Source organism: Durio zibethinus, chromosome 3, assembly GCF_047325235.1.
Source record: "Durio zibethinus cultivar Kanyao isolate XHJ-2024 chromosome 3, ASM4732523v1, whole genome shotgun sequence".
Lineage (NCBI taxonomy): Eukaryota > Viridiplantae > Streptophyta > Magnoliopsida > Malvales > Malvaceae > Durio > Durio zibethinus.
The window spans coordinates 37143259-37166994 of NC_143164.1; the positions used below are offsets into that span (position 1 = coordinate 37143259).

The following is a 23736-nucleotide window of genomic DNA, read 5'->3' on the forward strand; positions in this document are numbered from 1 at the left end:
AATATACATCAACACATACTCAAGACTAAATGTATCAATTTAGAGTAAAATTGATACATATCAATAAATTAGATCAATATCGATGTAATATTGAAAACTTTGAAAAAAATTAAAAAATTTTACATTCAATTTTGGGTTCGACAATAATCACTTGTTAAGGGGTTGTTTATGAAATTTTGTTATACTTCATATATTTTTATTTATAAAAAATATTTTAAAATCAAAATTTTAAATAGCTTTAACAAAAAATTTACAAACAACCATTGATCAACCCTTTTAATAAAATCACATTGGACCACCCCATTGGACCCTATATTTTCAAACTAGTTTGGCAAATCCTTATCCCATTGGATAACTTCAAGTTGACTTTGTTCAATAAGTAGCATATCATATTAATGGTCGGAATTGAATGATGGCAAATTGCAATGTATAATTTCTTTATCTCAAATGGAACATTTTAAATTTTTTTTCACAAGTTATAGATTAAAAAAATAATTTAAAGCCAATTAGTAATTTCAACTTATCAACCAAATTTATCTTCAAGCCTTTTATACCCCATTATGCGTCAAATAATAATGAAACAAATTATATATGCAAAGGCTTCTAATGCGTGGGTGAAATGTGAGATTTTTTACCATTAATAATTTAATTCTAAATGTTACATGAAAATTATACAAAAAAATATATAAATAATAAAATTAAAAATTAAAAAAATTATAGATGAATTTGATAAAAATAAATTTTTTATATTTAATGTAATAATATGAATAATGATAAAATAATTTTTATGTTTATACGTGTTTGATATAAAATAATTATTATATAAATATATGAATTATTAAATCTTTTAAAATAAATAAATGGTAAAAGGGAACTATGGCAAGTAACATTTTTTAATAAAACTATTTTTGATAGTTCTAAAATTAAAAGAATTTGTATATTAAAAAGTTAAGATGATAATTTAATAAAGTTTTTTTAATGCAAATTTTGGTCTAAAAATTAAAGAAATAAGTAAGAAAAACAAGGTGGTATGACACATTTTACTTAAAATGGAGACGCCCATACTCTAACTTCACCTTCTGATCTGACACACAAATATGCTATACTTTAAACTGCGTTGCAATGGCTCCGAACTATAAAAGGAAAAGCAGATAAGATGCGCGAAATTCGAAAAGCGCACTGACTTTAAGCTCAAAGGAGGGCCGTGGCAGTTGGCCCCACCTAATCAGGGATCATACCCACCTGATTTTTCTGAACGCATCGGAATAAAAGAATCGGAACAATCAGATGTTTCGTGGTAGGGCCCCCAGGTAGCCTGTTGATTTTGTTTGTTTGGGGGTGGTGTAAAATAACAGGGTAGGACAGATTATAGGGAATTAAAATTATTGATGATGGTTTGGATGGATCATTCAGGGATATGCGCATGGGTTGTTATAATTGACATCATCATCAGTTGGGGGTTTTTGTTTTTGTTTGAAGAGGAAAAACATAAACAAAAGTGGAAGCCAGTAAGCTGAGTAGGCAATGCAGATGGTCACATGGAATAGCCATGCATCATGCATGAAACAGAGTTTGGATCATACTTTGCTGTATCTCTTCATCAGCTTCTTTATGGGGGGTCCTTTCCACATGGCGTGATACATGTTTTCCTGACCGCTTGTGATACATTATTGACAACTTTTCCATCACATTTTTTTATTTATTTTTTGAATTAATTCAAGTAAACTTATTTACATAAAATGAATTTACGAAAATTTATTTTTTAATAAATTCAAATCAAGGCATCCAAGAAAAATAAATAAATTTTTTGATCATTTGAGTTAATATCTGTTATTTAGTATATATTAAATTATATAATGATAATTGATTTTTTTTACTTCATAAATTTTAAATTATTCATTTTTTCTTGCAACTTGGATTTTTAATATTTATTACAAAATCTATTCATAACTAATTAATTGGTGATGGTAAATGCTTCAAAAAAATTAATAAAAAAAAGCAGATAAAATGTAAGTTGGCTATAAATATACGATGGAATCTTTAAATTTAAAGATTTTACTAGTTTTAAACTTGTGTTATGCACGGAAATCAATTATATATATTTTACATACACTACTATTTAAAAAGTAAATGATTATTTATTAAAAAACAAAATTTTTATTTTAAAAATTAATATATTTATAAATTTGATAAGAAATTATATTTTCATAATAATAAATAATGTTAAAAATCTCATTTTGTAATATGGGTGGTGTATGTGTGTCTATATATATATAAAGATGAATCAATTTATACTAATATAAAATTTTTTAATTTTGTACAATTTTTTAAGCATTGATAAATTCAAAAGATGAGATTAAACTTTTTTTTTTATTTATTTCTCTCATCTCTTGAATTTATCATAATCAATTATCAAAAAAAATATGTAAAACTTTTTTGATGTAAATTATCCCTCTTATATAATATATATATATATATATATATATATACATACACACACTAAGGAGAACTTAATCTATTGGTATCTATAAATTAGTAATTTAATATTCATACTTATCTCATCTTTATCATAAATTTATAATTTAATAGATACAATTAAATTATCTTACTTTTTATCTCTACAACTAAAACACATAAATTTTCAAAACAAATTAAGTAAAAGAATTGTTATGTATTAAAACAAATACCATATTTATTTGATTAGTGAAATTTCAATCAAAATTAGTATTGGATTGACTTAATTAAGAAAATCATTAAAATGCTTTAAGTTAACATGCAGTTATAAAAAAATATATTGAAAATGAAAATCAATTATTTATTTTAAGGTTTCATTGTTTTTTTTTAATTAGAAAAGCTCTCCAAAATATTTTTCAGATGTAATTTTTTATTGACAAATTTTTGACAAGCATAAAAAAAAGAATTGTTTTGAGACCTATTTGGTAATATATTTTTAATATGTGCAATTATATGAATTGAAATATAAAAATTAAAATACAAATATTGTAAAAAAAAAAGAGTGCATGATAAAATGTTGAATATAAAGTTACATTGAATCAATGTTTTTGAATTATTTGGTGAAAATAAATATATCACTTACATTAAATTTTGTATTACTTATCTTATTATATATTATAAAAATAAAAATAAAAATAAAAAGCTAATTATGTCTTTTAACAATTTTCGTTAATAATAAAATTTATTTAATTGTTTGTTATGAATCATGTTAAATATTAAATAGCAAAATTGTCTAAGCTATTATTTTTAAAAATTTTAAATCATCAAATAATGATGCATATATTAGAAAATAAACATTAAACACACCTCATATTTCTTATTTAATTCTTTTATTCAATAACAATTAAATTAACCATGACTAAATAGTTGGTCATGATAAAATTGTTGACAAAAGGCATCATAAAATGGCATAAGTAAAAGTAATTAACATCTTAGTTTAAAATTTATGCCATTGTACCCAAAAAAAATTATGTTGTTGATTCATGTAAAGCAAAGTAAACTAAAAAAATATAATAGAATAAAATCACATATGAAGACACCTACTTTGTATTTTATTTTCTCTTTTTTATTATTATTTTTGTTTTTTTTTTCTTGTAACTTTTTTGCTAGCCACCTGACAGCCACTGATAGTCGCCCTAATAGCCATCGGTAATCATATTGACAGCCACCAACCATAATCTCACAAATCTTATATTTTTTGGGATTTTAATATTGTTTTTTGGCTCTATAAATAGAGCCACGAAAACCCATAACAAAAAAAAAAATGAAAAAAGAAACTCCACAAAAAAAAATTACTAAAAAAAAAAAAAAAACCAGTTAAAAAAAAGACTTTGTTAAAAAGCCAAAAAAACCAAACAAAAAAAAATCACAAACCCAAAAAACACAACCCCTATTAAAGGGTATTTTTAGCGCAAAAAACACAAAAAAATATTTTTTTCATTATGACGAAAAAATTTAGACTTGATCTATGCCCTTTTAGGCCGTTTCTCACAAAAAAATAAGATTGGATTTGAGTTCGGGGGTCGAAAATAATTTTTTAGGTATTTTTTAAGAATTTTTTTAGTACACTCAATGGTGACCGACGACAACACCGGCAACCGATAACGGTGGCAACAAGAATTGCTGAAAATTGGAGAAATGAGAGAAAATAAAAATTATGGGGAGAGGAGAGAGAAAGAAGAGAGAAGGAGAATGAAGGAAAAAAATGAAGGAGTGGGGTGTTTTGAGGGCTATTTATAGTGAAATTAAAACGATCTTATTTTGATTAAAGTGGTAGCCAAGCCACCAAATCGAGCCAGAAATAAAGTCGAGCATAATATTTAAGTCGAGCCGTATATCTAAGCCAAGCTGATTAAGTCATTGACTATAAGTCCGAGCCAGGAATAGAACCAACTGTATATCCAAACCAAGCTGATTAAGTCGGTTGACTGAGCCGTCTAAGTTGTTTTGAACTTTTGACCGGTGTTGACTATGGGCATTTTAGGTATTTTTTTTCATAACTTTTTTTTTTTTTGCTCAATTTTTTTTTATATTTCTATTGTTTAATTTATGAATTTTCTGTTATTTTTATTTTATTTTTGTATAAACTTTTCATATAAAATAAAATAAATGGTAGAAAATATAAAATAATTTTAATTTAATTAATTTAAAATAATTACTAAACATAAACTTATTAAAAATTTAATGAACAAGAATAAAGAAAAATATACAATAATTGATAAAAATTAATTAATAAAAAAATAATTTAAAATGTAAGAAAAAAAAAATTATTCCATGATGAGATTCAAAGGTACTCTGAATAGTGATACTTACAAAATCTCTAGATAAGAAGATTTTTTAAAATACTACTAGTATATTGAAGTATTCATAAAAAGTTTTCAATACAATAAAAAAAATTCTTTTTTATTAATAAAAAATAAAATTAACTAATAAACTAAAAATAAAGTGATAAAAAATGAGAAAAATAAAATTTTATCTGATAATGAAATTCTAAAAGTATTTCTAGTAGAGATGCTTTAAGAAATCTCAATGTGAAAATATTTTTTTAAAATATTACAAGTGTATTATAATATTTATAGAAAATCTTCAATATAATAAAAAATTTCTTTTATTAAAAAATTTAAATAAATAATAAAAAGATAATAAAAATCAATAATAAAATGTGTGCATTAACATATTAGTATTTTTTGCATTGTGTGCACAACATGGTTTTTACAAAAAATAAATTCAAATCTTAAAATATGAGATTTTAAGGTATTCCAAGAAGTGATGCTTAAGAAATTTTTAAGTAAAAGGTTTTTCTAATGTTACCAATGTACTTAAACATTTTAAGAATTATTTCGATAAAAAACGTTATAATTTATTTTTCTTGAATAAAATTTGAGCACTAAAAAAATAAAATAAAATTAAAAAAATCAATTTCCAATAAATGAAAAATAAAAAAAAATTATGTTTCAAATATCGAAAATAAGATTATTTTTATCAAAATTAATGGATAACACATAATTAATCGGTACCGTTTTAAACGGGAGCTATAGGGGTGCTAATCAATCCCCATGCATTATCAACTCCTAAACTCAGACTGTTTCATAGATCATAAAATTATCTTTTTAATAAATTTTAATTAATTTTAAAATCTAATTAAAATGATAAATTTTAATAGGTGACCAATTGTACATAGCCAAAAAAGATTGGTGGTAACTTTTTTTTTTTTTAATTTGTCAAACGGACACAAAACTATTACGATAATATATATTAAACATAAATAAACATGATGTTTGAAAAAATTAAAAATGAAAGGCAAAATCTTAAAATGAAAGTAAAAAAAAAAATTTATGTTTTCTTCCCCATTTCATGAACTGTGAAATTTTTGTCTTGTTATTTTGAAATCAAAAAGAGATTCATGCCAATATGAAATTTTAGCTAATAGGAAAGTAAATGACTTAAGATCATTAAAATTTAATAAATTATAAATGGAGTTGCTCTAACATAATGCCATTGATTCATATAAAGCAAATTAAACAAAAAATATATAATAGAATAAAAACACATGTATTCAACTCAAATAAACATGATGTTCAAAAAAATTAAAAATGAAAAGGTAAAATCTTAAAGGGAAAGTAAAAAAAAAAAATTATGTTTTCTTCCTTGTTTTATGAAATGTGAAATTTTTATCTTGTTGTATTATAAAAATTTTAGATACAATATTTTGAAATCAAATGGAGATTCATGTCGGTATGAAATTCAAGCCAATGGGAAAGTAAATGACTTAAGATCATTAAGAATAAAATGAATTATAAATGGAGTTTAATTGAATATTCATAAAATATAAAGAAAAGAGAGGTAATACCAAATATAATAAAGTAAAAATATTTATTGGTTGAAAAAGCTAAACAAAAGATAAACAATACCTAAAGTAAAAATAATACATTTTAATTGTTAATATTGATTGAAAAACTAAATCAAACTAAAAATAACTAAAAATAAAAATCATTGGTTGTATATAAAAGATTCAATGTAATTTTTTGAGTAGAGATTTACCTAATTACAACTGAACAAATGCATTTAAAAGGTTTTGATGAACCTTTAAATAATTTTAGTATAAGATGATTCTCTATTTATAATAGAGAAGCTCTTGTAAAATTTGGTGTAATTTAAGCAAAAAATTATAATAAGTTATTTAATTATCAACATGTTTTTAGCTTTTTATTTTGAAAATTCTACATTTTATATTTTAAAAACTTTTGATTAAGAGTAAATTATGCCTTCAAATTAAAATGTTTTATATAGTAATTAATAACTTGTAGTATGATTCTTAAAAAAAGACACCTATATAATATATAATGAAAAATATGTTTAAAAATAATTAAGCTTTTATTTTTATTTGAATTCTCAATATTAAATGATTTATATATTTATTTAGGTTAGTAGATTACCTTATTAAATAACCAAATTACATTCATTAATTAAAAAGTCAATGAAAAAAATCAGCGGTTTGACAATGAAAACCTATTCATATCTCAAAAAGTAGAATTGAATATTGGAAAGTAAATTTTTTTTACATAAATGTAATTCAAAGTTGAATATTTATAATTAAAAAAGGTCTTAACAAAATTATTATATATATTAATGATATCAATTAAACTTTTATTACATTTTTTTATAAATTTAAATAAAAATTATTTAAGGTAAATAAAAATCAATTTATTTGATTTTTTTTTTGAATTATTCAAATACATTTATTAGAGAACACATGTTAATTTTTTTATATTGTTCACATATAAAAAATGTAGACTATTTACATCATATTATTATTTTTTTGTTAGATTTTTATATATTTTTATAAGATTATATGTCTTATTCGTATCATTCCGATTAGCTTTTGAAAAGTGTTGTACAAAACTGCTTAATTTTGATAACCAAACGCCACCTTTCTTTTCACTTAAAAGAAAAAGGCAAATATGTTGGAAGATTGAATGCCAAAGAATTAGAAGCTAATTGGGACTCAAAATTAAGAAATTATTAAAATTTAAATATTATTATTTATTTATTTTGCAAGGTTTAATTAATATTTAGTTAATAGGTTTACATTCATCTTTAAGTATAGTATAATCTAATTAAAAAGAAAATTAAAAATAATTGTAATTGAAATCTATCACTATCATGTAGACCTATTCAAGGGTCAGATTATCTGTCTATATTCAAATGTCAACTTAAAGTTTGATAGGATTTGGGTAAAAAATTAAAATTTATTAAATATATTTAGATATAATTTTTAGATCTATTTAAATTTTAGACTGAGTTTTAGATAAAAAAATTAAAATTCAAGTCAAACCTAACTAAATCCGAATGAAATATATACAATTAAAGTATTATATGTGAATTTTTATTTTTTTTAAAATTAATTTTTATTATATAAATTAGCTTTAATAAATAAATTTTGAGATATTTTTAAATTTAGGTTAGATTTAAAAAAAATTTGAAATAAAAAATATTATTTTAAAATAAATATATAAATTATTAATATCAAATGTAAATCTGATGGAACTCAACCGGCCCATAAACATTTCTCCTATCATGTTATTTAAACGAGTCCGGACCAAACATTTTGGGCCTATTCATAACGGGCATGAAACCCGTTTCGGCCATTGAGATCTAGGGTTTTACTTCACTGCTCTCTATAAAATCCCCAACTAAGTTTCTCTTTCCCTCGTAGCGAAAATCAGGTAAATAATGTAATTCCAGGGTTCATGACAAAGGGGTATTTTAGTTTTTTGTTCTGTTTTTTTTTTTTTTTAAAAATTCGTATTGGATTTCTGGTGTTTATTTTGATAGGCTGGGGAAAAATCTTAAGAGCGAAATCCCAATGAGGAAGAAATCCCATAGATAGGAAGTGCCGTATGACACTTAATCAGCAGCGGCAACACGCTGAGGAAAACCACCGTCTTCCCATCCGCCAATCTCAGCCCTCTGATTCTTGTTCTTAGGTACTTGTGATTGGCCGGGAATCCACGCGGGGATTCCTAAAAGCTTGTTCCGCTGTGTGTTTGATTTGAAACGGGTCTCTGAGGGTACTTTTTTGTTTCTGAAAAACCATTATCAGTTTCAATTCTTAATTTACGGGGCGTAGGGTCCGATGCCACGTCGCCGGTAGCAAAAAAAAAGCAGTGACCGGCGATGCTATGATTGGACCGAAAGCAATCTCATGTTTCGCTTGCTGATAGGAACCTGTGGATCTGATTCCTTGCGATCTACGGTGCCGTTTTCGGCGATTACATTTTTTCTTTTTCAAATGATTGTGGAAGCCAATGAGGATTTGTTATATTTAAATTGTTGGAATTACCGACTGAATTTTTATTTTGATGTCAATTTCACTGGCTGTCTGAGGCTTCGTATAATCTGCTTGATTTTTTTTCTTGGCGTTTGGTTTCAATGCTTCGCCATTTGTTATTTTTTTAGTTTTAATTTAGATTTCAAACGCTTTTGAACTTTTGAGTTCATGTTTTTTTAGACAGAATACGTCATTAATTTAAAATTGCAAAATTGATTGATGTCAATTAATGCAGAGTCATATAGATCACAATGTATATCCAAATTTTTCGATGTGGGAATGTGAGACGTGATTCCTATTTATTGGAACATTTAAATATCAATTTTGAAGGATCCTTTGCTAGTGGCTCGTGTAAGCGAAGAAAACATATATTTTATTTTTTTTAGTGATGAGATTCGTTAGTTATTTAATTTGAGTTAATGCGAAACAATACCCAAACTTTTCGACATGGGAAGCCTTGGGTTCATGTTTGTTTGCGCAGAAAAACCGAGAAAATTTCAGCAGAAAAACTGATTTCCTTTATTATTATTTTACCACTCACAAAAAAAAATTGGAATCAAAACCGAAGGAAAGATTAGGGCATCAAATCCATGTTAATAATCAGATTGGATTGGATTTGCCAAATGAAATTAGCTTTGATTCTTGCCTGATATTGAATCTCACTAAGTTGGTGGAAAGAACCTGTTGAGATTGAATGGCAAAGTGTAAAACTCGTAATTTCTATTGTCTCCTCTGAATGTTCTGAACTTAACCCACCATGGCATCCCTCGATCTTTCTTTGATTTTTCCACCTCTAACGTGTTGTCCAGAAACACCGCGACGATCAGACCAACCATTGCCGGAGATGAGAATATGGTGTTCAGAAATGCATTGAACTGCAAGGACACTTAACCTGTATCAATGGCAATTTCAACAGGATTCTACCAAGTTTGGCAACAATGCTTACCCATCCTGCATTGGTGTGAACAAGGCCCCGGCGAGTTGGATTCCAATATTCATTAAAGAATTGTGGGATGGAAATTCCAAGGAAGAGTGATAGCCCTGTAACAATGAGGTTTCTCATGCAATTCATGTTCGTGAATTGGAGAAAGGACAATCCAACTGAAGCTGCAAAGAAGAAGGAAATTTGTCATTGAGGATATAAACAGCATGAAAACAACAGAAAGTAATACTTACCCACAAGGCCAAAGAGAACACAATATAGTGCTGCAAATATTGGGAAAGGTATGGATGCAAAGACAGCTCCAAATTTTCCTGCAAAAACATGTGTCAAAATACCATAAAGTTAAGCATGATTCCTCTTGAGATCCCCTTAGTGTATGTGTCATGCCAAGCGCTCGAATAGAGTAGACAGGGTGCATTAATCCCACATCAGATGGGAAAGGGAAGGTCACCTGGCATACCTAAGGTTGAGAAAAATATCATGAAGGCAGCAGATATCTGTACAACTCTGCGACTTCCAACTCGGCTTAGTCCAAGGAGTCCAACATTTTCCCTGTGACATGTCAGATGTCTATCAACATGGGGAAAAAAATACAACTCTTGCAGCATGCAGCAATAGCTGGTCTCCAAGTATATCTTACACAGAAACAGTAGAACCAGTGCCTGTTCCGAATAGACCATCAAGCAAGATGCCGATCCCCTGCAGAAGGATAATGAAAATCATCCAACAAAGATACTTGAATGAAATATCAAATTATGAAAGTTAATATAAGGCTAGTCAAAATGACAACGGTGAAATTGATAATTATGTATAGTTGATAATGTATGCAAAGCTAGACGGATGATGCTCATGGCTGAGGATGAAAAAGGTCAGTTGTTTATTACATTGAAGCATGATTTGAAACAATAATCTCCATTATCTAGCATGCATTGTCTTTTCCCCCACAGAGCAAAATTGCTCGCTTTTATCTTCATCATAGACTTTTCCCCGGATGATAAAAGATATGTTACAGTCAATAAGTACATGCTATTGATAGATAGCCGATGAGGCCTTCTCTTTAACTGTAAGATGAAAGGCTCTCAAACAATTAGGCTCTAGGTTCAAGTCTCATCATGTGTGGGTTTGATCGGCATTGGTCTTTCATCAGTTATATAATGGTATGTTGGTTATTTGTTAGTCGATTTCTTTCTATAAGGGCTTGTTTGGTTGATGATTTATGTATTGCCTACTTATAAATGAACATGTACCCATCAAAAGAAAAAGATATAGACAGTGATAGCAATGTTAAACCCACCCACCCACCTGCCAGCCAATGCCACGGCTTAACACATTAGCTGGAGGTGGAGTAGCAATAGCCAATCGAGATGCTGCCTTGTATGCTCCGGTCGACTATAGCATAGTTAACATTAAGAAGCAACTTCATCAACCACAAAATCGTTCACGGAAGACTTGTTAGATTGAACTTTAAGTAGAATGTACCATCAATAAGATGTACCTCAACCATAGACACTAGAACAGCAGACATCATAGCAAAGGAATGGCCAGCTGAAAATGTAGGAGGACCCCATTGAAAAGGGTATGGGAACTTGAACCTGAATCGTAATACATTAATGTCAGAAGCAGTGAAAACAGAACACAAGTCAACAGAAGCTGAAGTTGATGTTTTGATATACCATGGAGCAGTAGATATGAGATTTGCTCTGTCAGTACGGCAACTAAATTGAGTACCATTTGGCTTGTCACGGTAAGCCCCACTGGCAGTCAGTATAAGGGAATAGATCCAAATGATTGCAACACAGATCAATACAGGAAACCTTTCAAAAATAGGGACCTCTCTTAACGGTCTCACATGCTTTAGATACTGCAATTCACATTGTTATGTGAAACATAAGCAAAATAAACACATAAATGAATACATAAACAATTTACACTAAACACTTACTTGCGACACGCCGATCACCAACAACAGCATAGGCAGCCCAATTTCCACACAATTTCCCAGCTGAAACAAATATTGCAAACAATGAATCAGAGGTATGTAATACTCACATAGAAACAGGAAATACACCATCCAGCTGATCTCAGTAAGTTTTGATATAGTGGTTACTTCAAGTGCAAGCATAATTTATCTGTTAAACTAAAACATTGTGGTGGAAAACGAAATTTGGATGGTAGACAAAATTGGAATTTAAAAGAATCTCATTCTTAAAGAGTTAAATAAACAATCTTAGTATTGATAACAAACTGCTCACTTTTAACTAACTGAGAAAATGACATGAAATGTGTTTGGGTGGAACTGTAATATGATAACTTAATGTTAACTAGACCAATGCATCCATTAACTGCATATATATATATATATATATATATATCCCAACGGAATCTAATTTTTATTTACTTCACGTAACAGTTGATAGAAGTTCCATACTTGGGGTCAACAAAACGGACACACGATGTAAAAAAAAAATCCCTTCTATAGCAATACTTACCAAAGGAAATCCTCTCTGAAACAGTCCCAAGCCTACCAATGCAACCACTGGTGCCATACCCAGAGGGCTGAAAAACCTGCATGGAAAATGCAAACAACAGTGAAGAAAAAAATAATCCAGAAAAATATAATCCAACACTGGTTGGCTAACAACTTCACATTTTCATATGCTACCAACGTACCGTGAAAAAAGACCCCAAAGTTGGCTGTATCCCATCATAATTTGTATGCTTGAGGCTATAATAAGAGATCCTTGAATAGCTCGCATCGTTTGTATAAATCTCTGCAAACCAATCACATTGGAAGATCTCTTTCAATTACCCCAAGCAAATAAGAAAGTTTTATTAGATTCATCCACTTAAAAGCATACATCTGTAGAATTTAAAACAAACTGTTTCCAATAAGCAGCTTATTCTTAAGAAGAAACCCATTTAAGTCACATTTCCTTGGCCCATTATTCTGAACCAATGCCAATAGGTGGGTGTAACAAGCAATTAGAAGTTATGCATTTTTACATGATTACAATGATGTCCATGATGAATCAATTTTACAAGGTAAGCTTGTTAGGACATTGACTCCTGCTTACCAGATATTACTCTATCTCAATAATAAGTCCTGACTATTAAGTGGTGATAAAAGAAATCCCAATTACCTAAATTGGTTATCCAGGCACATAAATATAATGAGGGTCTTTTCACCTATTACCAATTAGTTTTAAGTTGGATGCCTATTACAAAATTTAACATGGTGTTAGAGCAGATGCTGCCCCTCTTATTGTTCCCTCCGAGATATGCCTATTATCCCTACATGTCGCAGGTCTGTTATTAACATAAATAACTATTACCTATTCGCCTTAGTTTGGATGGCCATCTAAAATTTAACACCGACAGTATACAATATTAGAGTTCTTTGTCCTTCTCCAATTAAATATTGGAAAAATAAGAGTTGCTCTTTCTTTGAGCAAGGACTCAAATGTGCCAGCTGCTAGGTTAGAAAACAAAATTAGATTACTATGTTTGCTAGCATGCATATTTTCACAAAGTTCTCATGGTCAACTACTATGGAGTAAAAGTTTGTTTCAACCTTGTCAGCTATATTTATATGGTTCTCAAGTGCTCAAAAAAAAGGTGGTCAACGAGCAACTTACTTCATGTTGATTGCTAATTCGTTGCAATGACGAGTCATTGATTATATAGGCTATTGGGATGACATAAGCATAAGAGCCTCCAACAATTGCTGGCAACCTTGTTCCGAAAAGTGTTTGTAGAAGTGTGTTAATGCCAGCTACGAAGAGCAAAGTTTGTATTACCCGTGCTTTGTCCCCCTGGTCGTAAGTAAAAAAAAGGATAAAGAAACAGAATAGGTGTTAAAGAAAAGAAGAAAATTTTAACTGAAGGATACATGCATGACCTATAATGGAAAATAGTGCCTCCAAGATCCTCTAAACTAAAATCCAACCATATATGATTACCAGTTCTCAATCTACTGTGAAATTGAGAAGGGAATAATAGAAAAAGAATAAAAAAAAAGAAGCAAAGGCAAGGTTTAATTTCAACTCCTTAATCAATGGCATATTAGCTTCAAAAATAATACTAGTTGGGAACCAATAACTTGGTTCAAAGCTACCATCATAGTTCATTGGCATGGCAGCAAGTCAGAAGCTCATGATACAAACCAAGCATGAATCAAGAGGTTGAGTATAACCAGCTTACATCGCTTCCACCCATTGCTGGGACAAGCAATGAAGGGATCATTACACTTGTACCCAACATCAGGATGTAGTTCTGAAATGCTAATAGGATGGTTTCAGCTGCAAGAAAAGCTTTCTTTATCAGCATGTGCAAGATATTCAGGAAGAAACTAGACACCTACACATTTGAACTCAACAAAGTCAAAATGAAGACTTGTTTCTAATTTGCATTAGTTTAGACTTAATTGAATTAACATTTAAGGGATTGATGAATTATTTACAATAACGAGGTATAGAGTGACAAACCTGTATGTGCACATAAAAAAAAAACTTGCATATATACAGAGATAGAAATGAGATTGCTTTTGAACTACAGGTATGAATAAATAACTAGAATCCCTTGTCCCCTAAATTTTATTCAGCATGCTGCTACAGGTGGGAACAAAAAACTAGAATTCCTTGATTCTTGGGGTTGATCCACGTTGATATATGATGAAAGAAATTTCTACTACCCCCTTTTGTTGAGGCAGAGGTGAGATCTACATCAATGAAACTGTTTAGAAGAAATCATGCATAGTATTCCTTTATGGGCTCATGATGGGAAAATTCACCAGATTTCGACAACCTATCTACTAGACCTAAATCATACAGAAGTTATAAAAACAGTAACATCCACCAAAAACATCTTATCATAGTTGCATCTATGATGGAATGCTATCCTTAAGCAAAACTTGTTCCCTGTATGGACCACAAATGTTTTTTTGTCAATATTGAACTTTAACCATCAATCTTTAAAGGCTTTGTTATTCATCCAGCTCACCTTCTCTTCATCCTATTTTTGTGTCTACATGGCCCAATGTTATGCTTATAGATTGTTGAAACTCAAGGTTCCATACAAAGGGCAAGAGGAAAGTACCCAAGTAATGCAAATGAAAATAGAGAATTAACTAGTAGCCCAATCAACAGTTAGGCCTAACCTTAAAACCAGGGACTACAAGAAATATCCTTATGAAAACTGAATTTATTACTTGGTCCTTCACTTCTTTAAGCTGCAAAGCATTTAACTTTTGTGTTTCTCAGCGATATGGAATTCGCATGGAGGTTATAAGAGCCTACAAAAGGACCAAACCTCAACCTATCTTTTCTTAGACATTTATCTCACATGTATCAACCATTATCCACCTTCTCCCAGCTTCATTTTATATTTAAGTAGTAAATAGGTAGAACATGCAGAGCCAGTGGTGATTTTCAAGTAAGGTGGCAATGGTGGTCAAATAGGTTCCCTTAAGGGAGTGCAGACTGATAATTTAGCAGCTACTGGCAAGGATTTTCAGAAGTCTGATGGTTCACATGGCAAAAATAACTTTGGTGTTCAAAAAAGTGCAATGATCACATCTCTAAAACTTGAACAAAACAATGTAGACTCAATTCCACCTATCTCACTCAGAATCTAATTGTTATCATAGAAGAAGTGCTGAAATTCAAAGCCTTCTCAATAGGTCAAAAACCACCACCATCCTCATCAATAACCAAAAAATTCTAAAATTAGGAACCTATACAATTTAACAAGCCCATTGAAACAGCATATCCTAAAATGGATTACTAAAAGCAAATGCATGATCTCTTCCAACATGGTATCAATAATCTGATTGAATTTATACCAAGAGAAGGTAATTACAAGTACAAGTATGTCATTGTTATATGGTTGGGACCAATTGATATCTTGTCTCAGAAAAAAAAAAAAAACCTCTCCCAGGCTGCGGTCATTGCAGTCATACTGAAGGCATGGTCCCCAAAACTTGCATGAGTTTACCACATTTCCAAGTTGACGACTATTATCATACAAAGCAAATGATACCCAGTATTTCATTCATCAAGCATGACCACTTTAGTAGGCAACCAAAGAGGATTGTTCTGTTAGGTAAAAGGAAATTAAAGAAATGCCATTCCATTCAGTAAAGTACCAAATCCCAAACACCATGATTATCAAAGAATTCTCCTTCAGTAAAAAAAAAGTTGCAAAAGTTTGTTGCTTTCATGATAATTTTTCAGACTATCCAAAGAAATCATGGAAAGGCAAAAACTCCATTGGCCTCAGAATCATGAAAAAAAAAAAAGAATAGAAAGAAAATCAGCATTTTGTCACGAAATGGAGGAAAAAAGGTTAGCAACAAAATGTTACATTTATTAAATATTATAAACAATGATATTACAAACAAAACTTAAGAAGCACAATTAAAAAGTGGAAAAAGTAATTTTTTTTTAAATCATTTTTTCCCTCTACTGGGGTCAAGTTCATAACAATGCCACAATAACTCCTATTACATTGACAGATATACAAAAAAAAAACCCTTTTGTTTTTTTAGACAAACAACTCTTTTGTTTTTAAACATAACTAAGAGTCTATAACCCATAAGTTCATTTTTTTTTCTTTTGTTGTTTCAGCTTGCACCATGAGAGAGTCATAACTAATAAAGCTTAAAGCCATTACTTCAATGGGAACACCAAAGAGAAAAATGGCAGAGACCAGAAGACAAACAACATGCAAATTTTAAGTTCAAGACCCACCGTCCCATTTCTCTCATTTACAGCTTTTTTTAGTTATAAAAGAAAAAGAAAAAAGAAACACTAGACAAAAGAGAAAGAGAGAAGTACACGCACCCCAAGGAGGGTTAGAGTCTATGCAGTAATCAAGGTCTTGAAGCTGGTCCATAGGAGGATGGGTTATTTCTGCCATTGTTATTAAGCTTTGGTAGAGAGAGAAAAGAAGTTGAAGACGAAGAAGAAGGGAAGCTGAGGACAAAGTAAAGTACAGATATAAAGGGCAGAAAAGTAGCTTCCGAGGAAATAAAAATAATAAAAAGAGAATAATATGTCAATGAGCAAAAGCAAAGAAGCGATGGGTTCTCAGTGAAGCCCTCCAACACCCCCTCCCCCTTTCTTTTCCTTTCCTTTCCTTTCTTCTCTGGCTGGGTAAGCTGCTTTAGTGTTTGCTCTTGATTTCTTACTTTATTTACCACATAGCCATTTGGCCTCCACATTTTCTCATGCAGCAGTCAATGAAAAGGAGTACAACAGTGTACCATCTGAAAGCCACAATAACTTGCACGTACGCCAGGGCCCGCACTATGAATCCCAGACGGTGTCGTTGTGATGTCGTTTTCAGAGAATCAACATGTATGGGCCTTGGTCAAGAACTTGATAAAAAAAAAAATTGTGATACATTCTAATATTTGCTTCAAGTCCAAAGAATCTTAACCAATCATGGTATCTAATATTAAAAAAAAAAAGGATGGGCCTTAGGCCCTTACATTTGGATATTTTTAGTATGGTCCCACAAAAAAAATATATACTAAAGGGATTGGCTAGGTATACGAAAATGGAAGATAGGAATTAATGTTGTGATGCAAGTCTTTACTAAACAAGTTCATAAGCAATAAATATTTGATGAAGGGCACGTGTTTTCTAAACAAAGTTTTTTGTTCTTTGCTTGTTTTGTTTCTTGATGGCATGACATGGCATGTGTGAGTGGTCAGGTTTTAAAAATTAAAAAAAAATTCAAATCAAATTTGATTCTGATCCATTATTACTTTAAAATTTTACTATTATTTACATTTTTTTTAACGTGACAAGAGGCCATAATCAAATGCTAGGGATTATAGAGTATTGCCGAATGAATATTAATTCAAATGATATGTATCTTGAATAAATTTTTTAAAATCGTGGATTGAAATTTTCAAAATACAAAATTCTGCATTTTAACTTTTACTTCATGTAGGTTCTATTTGATGTTCCATTATATTTTACTATGCATTTGTATTTGATGCTTTTGGTACGGCTAAGAATATTGCAACAATTATTCCAACAATCTTGTAAGGAATATACAAATGCACTCCAATTAATGGACGTGTCTACTAAAGTAAACGAAATTAATTAAATTTATCATAAAAATTTTATGATGAAACAAGTCGAACACGGAAATTTTGGTGCCAAAGGGAAAGAATGTACTCTTTATGAAATTAACAAAATTTTTTTTTTTAATTTTAATGTATTTAATATTAAAATTAAAATTTTTTTAACAAAATTAAAATTTCATAATTTTTAATGTCAAAAAGAAAAAAAAATCATAAAAATAAATTTAAAATATAAAAAAAAAAGTTTTAGATGTTTAAAAAAGGAAATAGAATATAATTTTAAGATATTCTAAAAAGAAAAGATAAACATAGAAAATAGGACAGAAAGAGTACCGTTTTTCATTCCATGTCATTTTCGGGTCCAAAATACAAAGTACAGGACACTGAGATTAAGATAAGGAGGCACCCGACGAGTCGACTGAATGAAGGATCGATTCTTGAGGTGCCTATGCTCCATAACTGTGATAAGACAACCTGAAACATAAAGCACAAAGCCAAAAATCAATATGATTGGTGAAAACCTGTTTGATTTGATCATGAATGCTAAAACAACAACAACAACAATGGCCAATTAAAATTGTACAAAATCAAGCAATTTGAGTTTCTCATTCAGTGAAATTGTTTCTGTCCTTTATGATCAGTCCCATAATATATGTCCACAATTGACAGTCAAAACACAAGCCTTTTCCTTTCTTCACAACATTCTTTTCTCACTAGTTTTCTCCAACCCCAAGCAATTATAGAAATTAGATTTCATGTTAAAGTCATTTCTCTCATATCTCCTACCAAGTCTCTTATTTTCTTCGACCAACAACTCAAAATATATTGTTAGCATTAATGCCTTCAACGTTAATTTGTATAGTAAGCGTAGCTCCAGCAAGAAAACTTACTCAAGCTCAAATAGACTACAACCAATAGCAAGAATACCCAAAGTGCAATGGAGAGAGAGAGAAAGAGAGAGAGAGTGTACCTCAATAAACTGGATATTTGCGACTTTACTAATTTTCTCAAGCTGAAGTCCGCGTGCTAGAAACACCTGTAGCAGAACATGTTCAGACATATATAGGCTAAAGGATTGCCACAGAATTACAAGGAAACTATGCTTCAGTATCCTGGTTATTATCATTATTGCAATATCCATTGGTTAGAGAAAAATTGATTTATTACAATTGTTGGTGCAATAGTGTTTATTGATTGTTTTTCTGGAAGCAAACCTCTGCTAAGAATGACAGAATACCAAGTGCGAGCATAAGAGATAGGGAATAGAAACTTGGCAGCACAAATTCCTGCAATATAAATGTAAAGTTCTGTTAAGAAATGCTCCAAACACTTGAATACCAAGAAATGCAACAAATGCAAAACATATTCAAAATAATAATTTCTAGCCTCACTTGGTAGAATCTCTAGTTAAAAGAACTATTGAGCTAAATGATAGTAAAATCTTTCACAGTTATCCATGCTGACTGGTTTGCAACTCCAACTAGGGGCAAGCACATAATAACAATAAACTAAACCTTTTCACATAATGTGGCTCAGATTCATGGATCACATGATTCCATTGTGCCATATTTAGGGCCATATTACCAAAAAAAAAATAATGTCTCTTTTGATACTTTTCATCCAATTCTTCTTTGGTTGTTTCTTTGTTTTGGATAAGGGTGTCATCTAAGTTAGTCAAATTTACTTAGTGCAACACTAATAGGCCGTAGGCTCACATGGTTAAAACTTTACCACCTTAAACATATTTAGTTATTTACCTCATTTTGTCTTAAATCATTACCACTCCTACCTTTTTTCAAATATATATTTCTTAATTTATCCTTAACTCTATACTCACATCTATTTTAGCATTTTCATCAGCTACCCTACTTTTCTACATATGTTAGTACTAAGCTACCAAATATTTAGTAAAATAGAGAGTAATAGTAGTTTTTAAAAGTTATGAGAACTTGCAGGCCGATAGGCTCTAAAAGTGCCAATCTGCAAAATGGGAGCATGTTCGTCCCCCTAGAGAAACAGATTAGGGCAACAATAAACATATATTTACCTTTTGCTGCAGCTTTAATATTTGTCAGTCAATAACAGGCAGCAGTCCAAATTTGTTGCTTATTTTTAATCAATGGAAGTCAAGAAATATAACTAGTTATTCATATTCACCTCTTATTTTCTACATGCCTTAGCCCATGACAATTATTGAGTCCACAAAAATTAAACCTTCCACATTACTAGTTTGAAATAGTTTTACTTGCTTGGAGCCCCTGTATTCATATAAAAGGCCCTTTCCATTCACAAAGACTTGCAGGTTTAGGCTCTTACAATACATTCAAGCTACTGTTAACTACTCTTGTTGATATTGGTCAGTAATTTTATATTCAAACAAGGATTTGCGAAGAAATGAGTTGAGAAAAAAAAATCCATGTAAGTATGACATGTAAGGTAAACCATGGATTTTGGACCAATGAATCTATTATGATTTCTATTTGCATCCAAAATCGGAACTTTGCATGGGAGTAATAAATGGTACAACTATGTAGAGGAAATGAAGCTTTATGACATCAGATCATCTGTGGTCAAAACTGTAATTATTTACACAGACAAAATGTGTCTCTCTAAACATTTACAAATTGATCATTTTATGGCACTCACCTCAAAGGCAAATGTGCATATTCCTGCAGCAGGGCTAGCAACTATGCCAAATGAAAAAACTGTCAACCTAGAAAAGGAGCATTTGTGTCAAGAATGAATAGAATGACAGATAAAACGAGGGTAGATACATAATAAGGCTTTGCAAACATAAATATTGGAATGATGATTCAGAAAAAATCAGGAACAAGTATGATGGTAAACAATACTTTTAATACGTAGAAAAAAAAGCAAGAATTGCAGAAGGTGAAAGTTTCAAAGGATTCCATTCTAGTTAAAGAAACCAAAAAACTTACACAGGTTGATCTGATGCCTTTGCTGCAGCCTTTATGAGACAGTAGCTGATTCCACCAGTTATTGATGCAAAAAAACCAATCAAGACTGCATATATATGGTGACTTCCTTTGAAATTTATATTGGTTGCTTCCTCAGCTTTAAGTAGCTCTCCTGCCACATCCCCGGAAGGGTGAAAAAGACCAGCAGTAACAGATTTGCCACCAGTAATGCACAAGTACAGGAAATGATATAAATAATTCCATGAGCCAAGAAGAGAAAACAAAATCGAAGCACATGTTGTTCAAGGCCATTCCTCATGCAAGCATTAATGCGTTTACCATAAAGTTGAACACCTACTGCACTAGCTTCGTCAAAATTAATTAAAGAAAACATTTGTACCATGCCTGCTATGTATTTAAACCTTTCAATAGAAGAACACTAAAAAGAGTGCAATGTACTCCTCAAAGATATCAACTCTGCAATTAGAATAATTTCATGCAAAAAGAAAGAAAATAAAAACATGAATAAAATATATATTTTTTAATTTACGCATAATAGAAGAATTAATTTAAAATGGAAGTAGCAAACTAACATAAAATTCCCACTATACTTCAACCTTTAACATATCCAAGGCATTCATTCTGAGCACATTAGAGAAGGTTCTGTTAACTCACTTCTGTACCTTGTGTAGCAAGCATCTGCTGAAAAATGAAAAGCATGCCAAAGAAACTGAAAGCAAGACCTGGAAAGGATGATAATTAATAAAGTAAACAAACCACTACCACTTTAAGGCAGCTCAAATTTTATAGCATAAGTCAACAGAGTGAGAAAATGTCAACGGACCTCCAATTTCTGCAATTTTCAACTTCTCATGCAAAATAATTCTAGCCATGATAGAAGCCATTATTGGAGTTATAAAGCTTAATACAATAGCCTGAGAGAAAGGTATTCTCTGAATGCTGAAAACAAAATTGAGCAAACCGGTTATGACTGCAGGATTATCTTAGTTCTGTTCACAAGGGTAAAGCTTACAAGCCATAGCAAGAGCAGTCCAAGAATGGCAAGGCATTACAATGAAAATGACTAGAAAAATAAAAAAGAAGAAATACCCTAGTACTGAAGCTGAGAATTAAGTAAAGGTTGAAACTATTTAAAATGTTTAAGCCATTACCAATGGTGGGTTATCCTCGCAAACAAATAAATTTGTGTTTACCTTGGTAACAATCTATGATTCTATGTCCTATGCCAACCTAGTGATTTAATTTTTCAATTTCACGTAGAGCAATAAATCAAATAATTTATATAAAAGCTATGGCATTGCAAGCATAAGAGGGATAAAGCCTTTATTGTAAGTTGCAAATATAGGACTCTCAACAACCGATATAAGCAGACAGAAACTCTAAAAAGGCAGAAAAGCAAGAATGTGAAAGTGAAACTTACCAATGGATAAAACTCAATAATGAGAGACATCCCACTAGGGCTCTTAAAACTAAAAGATTCCAGGAATGTGTTGCTCCAAATATTGGCTGCTCTCTTCTTCTCAACCATAAATATGATATAATCAAGGTAACTGTACATCTTGTAAATGCAGTCTCAAATAAAGGAATTGACTGAGCTGCCATCATAAAACAATCATAAAAAAAGATAATTAAATAAATGCAATCTTTATATGAAAACATCCCATGCCAAAAATAATGTGGAATCATTGAAAAAGAGTTGTCAGAAGATAGAGAGAAAGGGAAGGCATAAACGCTTAAAAATACATGAGGTGCGACACAATATAACATCAATATTGCTTATATCTACATGTCAATAACAATAATATTCAGTAAAATCTCAACTTCCTCAAAATTTTGTAGCTTCTACAACCCATTGAACAGAATGTGAGAAAATAGCTTCTACTCTTTTCCAAACACATAAAAGACTAAGCACTCCTCCACATGTGTGTGACGACCAAAAATTACAAACCCTAAAATGGTTAACATAAAGAGATCCTGATTCTAATGTTAAGTGGTATTATTGTCCATTAGTCATGACTGGAATTTGTGAGTTGGCTTCAGCCATAGAGGAGCAGAAACTTACTAACCAGTGAAATTATCAGAAAGAACTTCCATGAGAAAGTAGATTATAGATGATAAGGCCATGCTTACAAGACCAGACTATCTGGATCCACTCCATACCCAGAGAATAAACTGTGAAACCGAAAATATCTCTGTTTCCGGTACTTTTATCACTTGCTCCTGCAAACACATTAAACCAAGTAACCTATATTCAGCCCATAAACTTAAAGACTTCTGCATTACCGTCTACATTCTTGATAAGAAAATATTAGTATTAGTTTTAGCATAAGCAATATGGTTAACCAATAATTTCAACCAACCATACTAACCTCAATTTCACGAGCTTTGTTGTTTAAGTTTAGCATCGCTATGCTTTAAATTAAATCTATATCAAATTGTTCAAGTTTTACCAATTATGAATCAGAATTAAGTTAAGTCATTTCATTGCATGAAACAATCTCCATTTTCTAAGAAAATGGAAAAGCAAAGAGAATAACTACCTCTCTGTTTGAGTGCTACTTTTACAAATTGCATTCTAATTTCTTGGGTTCTGTTTGGTTATTGGTTTTTGCTAATTTCTTTTCCTCAAGAGGGCATTAGAAGTTCAACAACAAAATGTGGCCAAACAAAGGCCTTCGATATAGACTAGCAAGTCGTGTTTTCATGTCGTATAAAATACAAAAATTTATGTATTTGTGTCATATTTTAAACAAAAATTACGTATCACAATTTACATCGATACGAAAACATAATATATATATTTTATTTTATTAAACATATATATAGTTATTACTAAAATTTTAAACTTAGTCTCCTTCGGATCCATTTTTCATATGGTGTTGTGTCATGTTTTAGATTGTCAAATCTATTTGGATAT

The 23736-nt window shown here is 30.4% G+C and overlaps 2 protein-coding genes and 3 non-coding genes across 7 annotated transcripts; 3 read left to right on the forward strand and 2 right to left on the reverse strand.

Moving 5' to 3' along the window:
- The first annotated feature begins 8375 nt into the window (after nucleotides 1–8375).
- Nucleotides 8376–8439, forward strand: LOC149519822 (small nucleolar RNA U49). The gene has a single exon (XR_016341244.1). It is a non-coding gene; the product is annotated as a small nucleolar RNA U49 (small nucleolar RNA).
- A 44-nt stretch (nucleotides 8440–8483) lies between these two features.
- Nucleotides 8484–18299, reverse strand: LOC111284020 (nucleobase-ascorbate transporter 1-like). Of its 2 annotated transcripts, XM_089758786.1 has the most exons (15): nucleotides 18214–18299; nucleotides 16628–16759; nucleotides 13989–14086; nucleotides 13424–13600; nucleotides 12459–12586; nucleotides 12278–12353; nucleotides 11731–11790; nucleotides 11462–11649; nucleotides 11284–11380; nucleotides 11091–11177; nucleotides 10429–10487; nucleotides 10249–10340; nucleotides 10022–10099; nucleotides 9792–9952; nucleotides 8484–9720 (listed from the first exon to the last, which is right to left on the reverse strand). In XM_089758786.1, the coding sequence occupies exons 1-15, from the start codon at nucleotides 18221–18223 to the stop codon at nucleotides 9508–9510; spliced, it is 1656 nt and encodes a 551-aa protein (XP_089614912.1). In that variant the 5' UTR covers nucleotides 18224–18299; the 3' UTR covers nucleotides 8484–9507. The 2 variants fall into 2 exon arrangements, with proteins under 2 accessions (XP_089614912.1, XP_089614913.1); XM_089758787.1 differs by lacking the exon at nucleotides 16628–16759 and having other exon boundaries at nucleotides 10249–10487; nucleotides 11083–11177; nucleotides 13989–14144; nucleotides 18214–18277.
- LOC149519823 (small nucleolar RNA snoR2/U65) lies at nucleotides 8645–8794 on the forward strand. Its single transcript, XR_016341243.1, has one exon. It is a non-coding gene; the product is annotated as a small nucleolar RNA snoR2/U65 (small nucleolar RNA).
- LOC149519824 (small nucleolar RNA snoR77Y) lies at nucleotides 8817–8908 on the forward strand. Its single transcript, XR_016341136.1, has one exon. It is a non-coding gene; the product is annotated as a small nucleolar RNA snoR77Y (small nucleolar RNA).
- Nucleotides 18197–23038, reverse strand: LOC111284021 (uncharacterized). 2 transcript variants are annotated; one of them, XM_089758788.1, is made up of 9 exons: nucleotides 22886–23038; nucleotides 22240–22409; nucleotides 21643–21758; nucleotides 21482–21541; nucleotides 20820–20970; nucleotides 20527–20593; nucleotides 19095–19166; nucleotides 18851–18916; nucleotides 18197–18354 (listed from the first exon to the last, which is right to left on the reverse strand). In XM_089758788.1, the coding sequence occupies exons 3-9, from the start codon at nucleotides 21701–21703 to the stop codon at nucleotides 18220–18222; spliced, it is 612 nt and encodes a 203-aa protein (XP_089614914.1). In that variant the 5' UTR covers nucleotides 21704–21758; nucleotides 22240–22409; nucleotides 22886–23038; the 3' UTR covers nucleotides 18197–18219. The 2 variants fall into 2 exon arrangements, with proteins under 2 accessions (XP_089614914.1, XP_089614915.1); XM_089758789.1 differs by having other exon boundaries at nucleotides 22240–22414; nucleotides 22882–23038.
- Nucleotides 23039–23736: the final 698 nt, after the last annotated feature.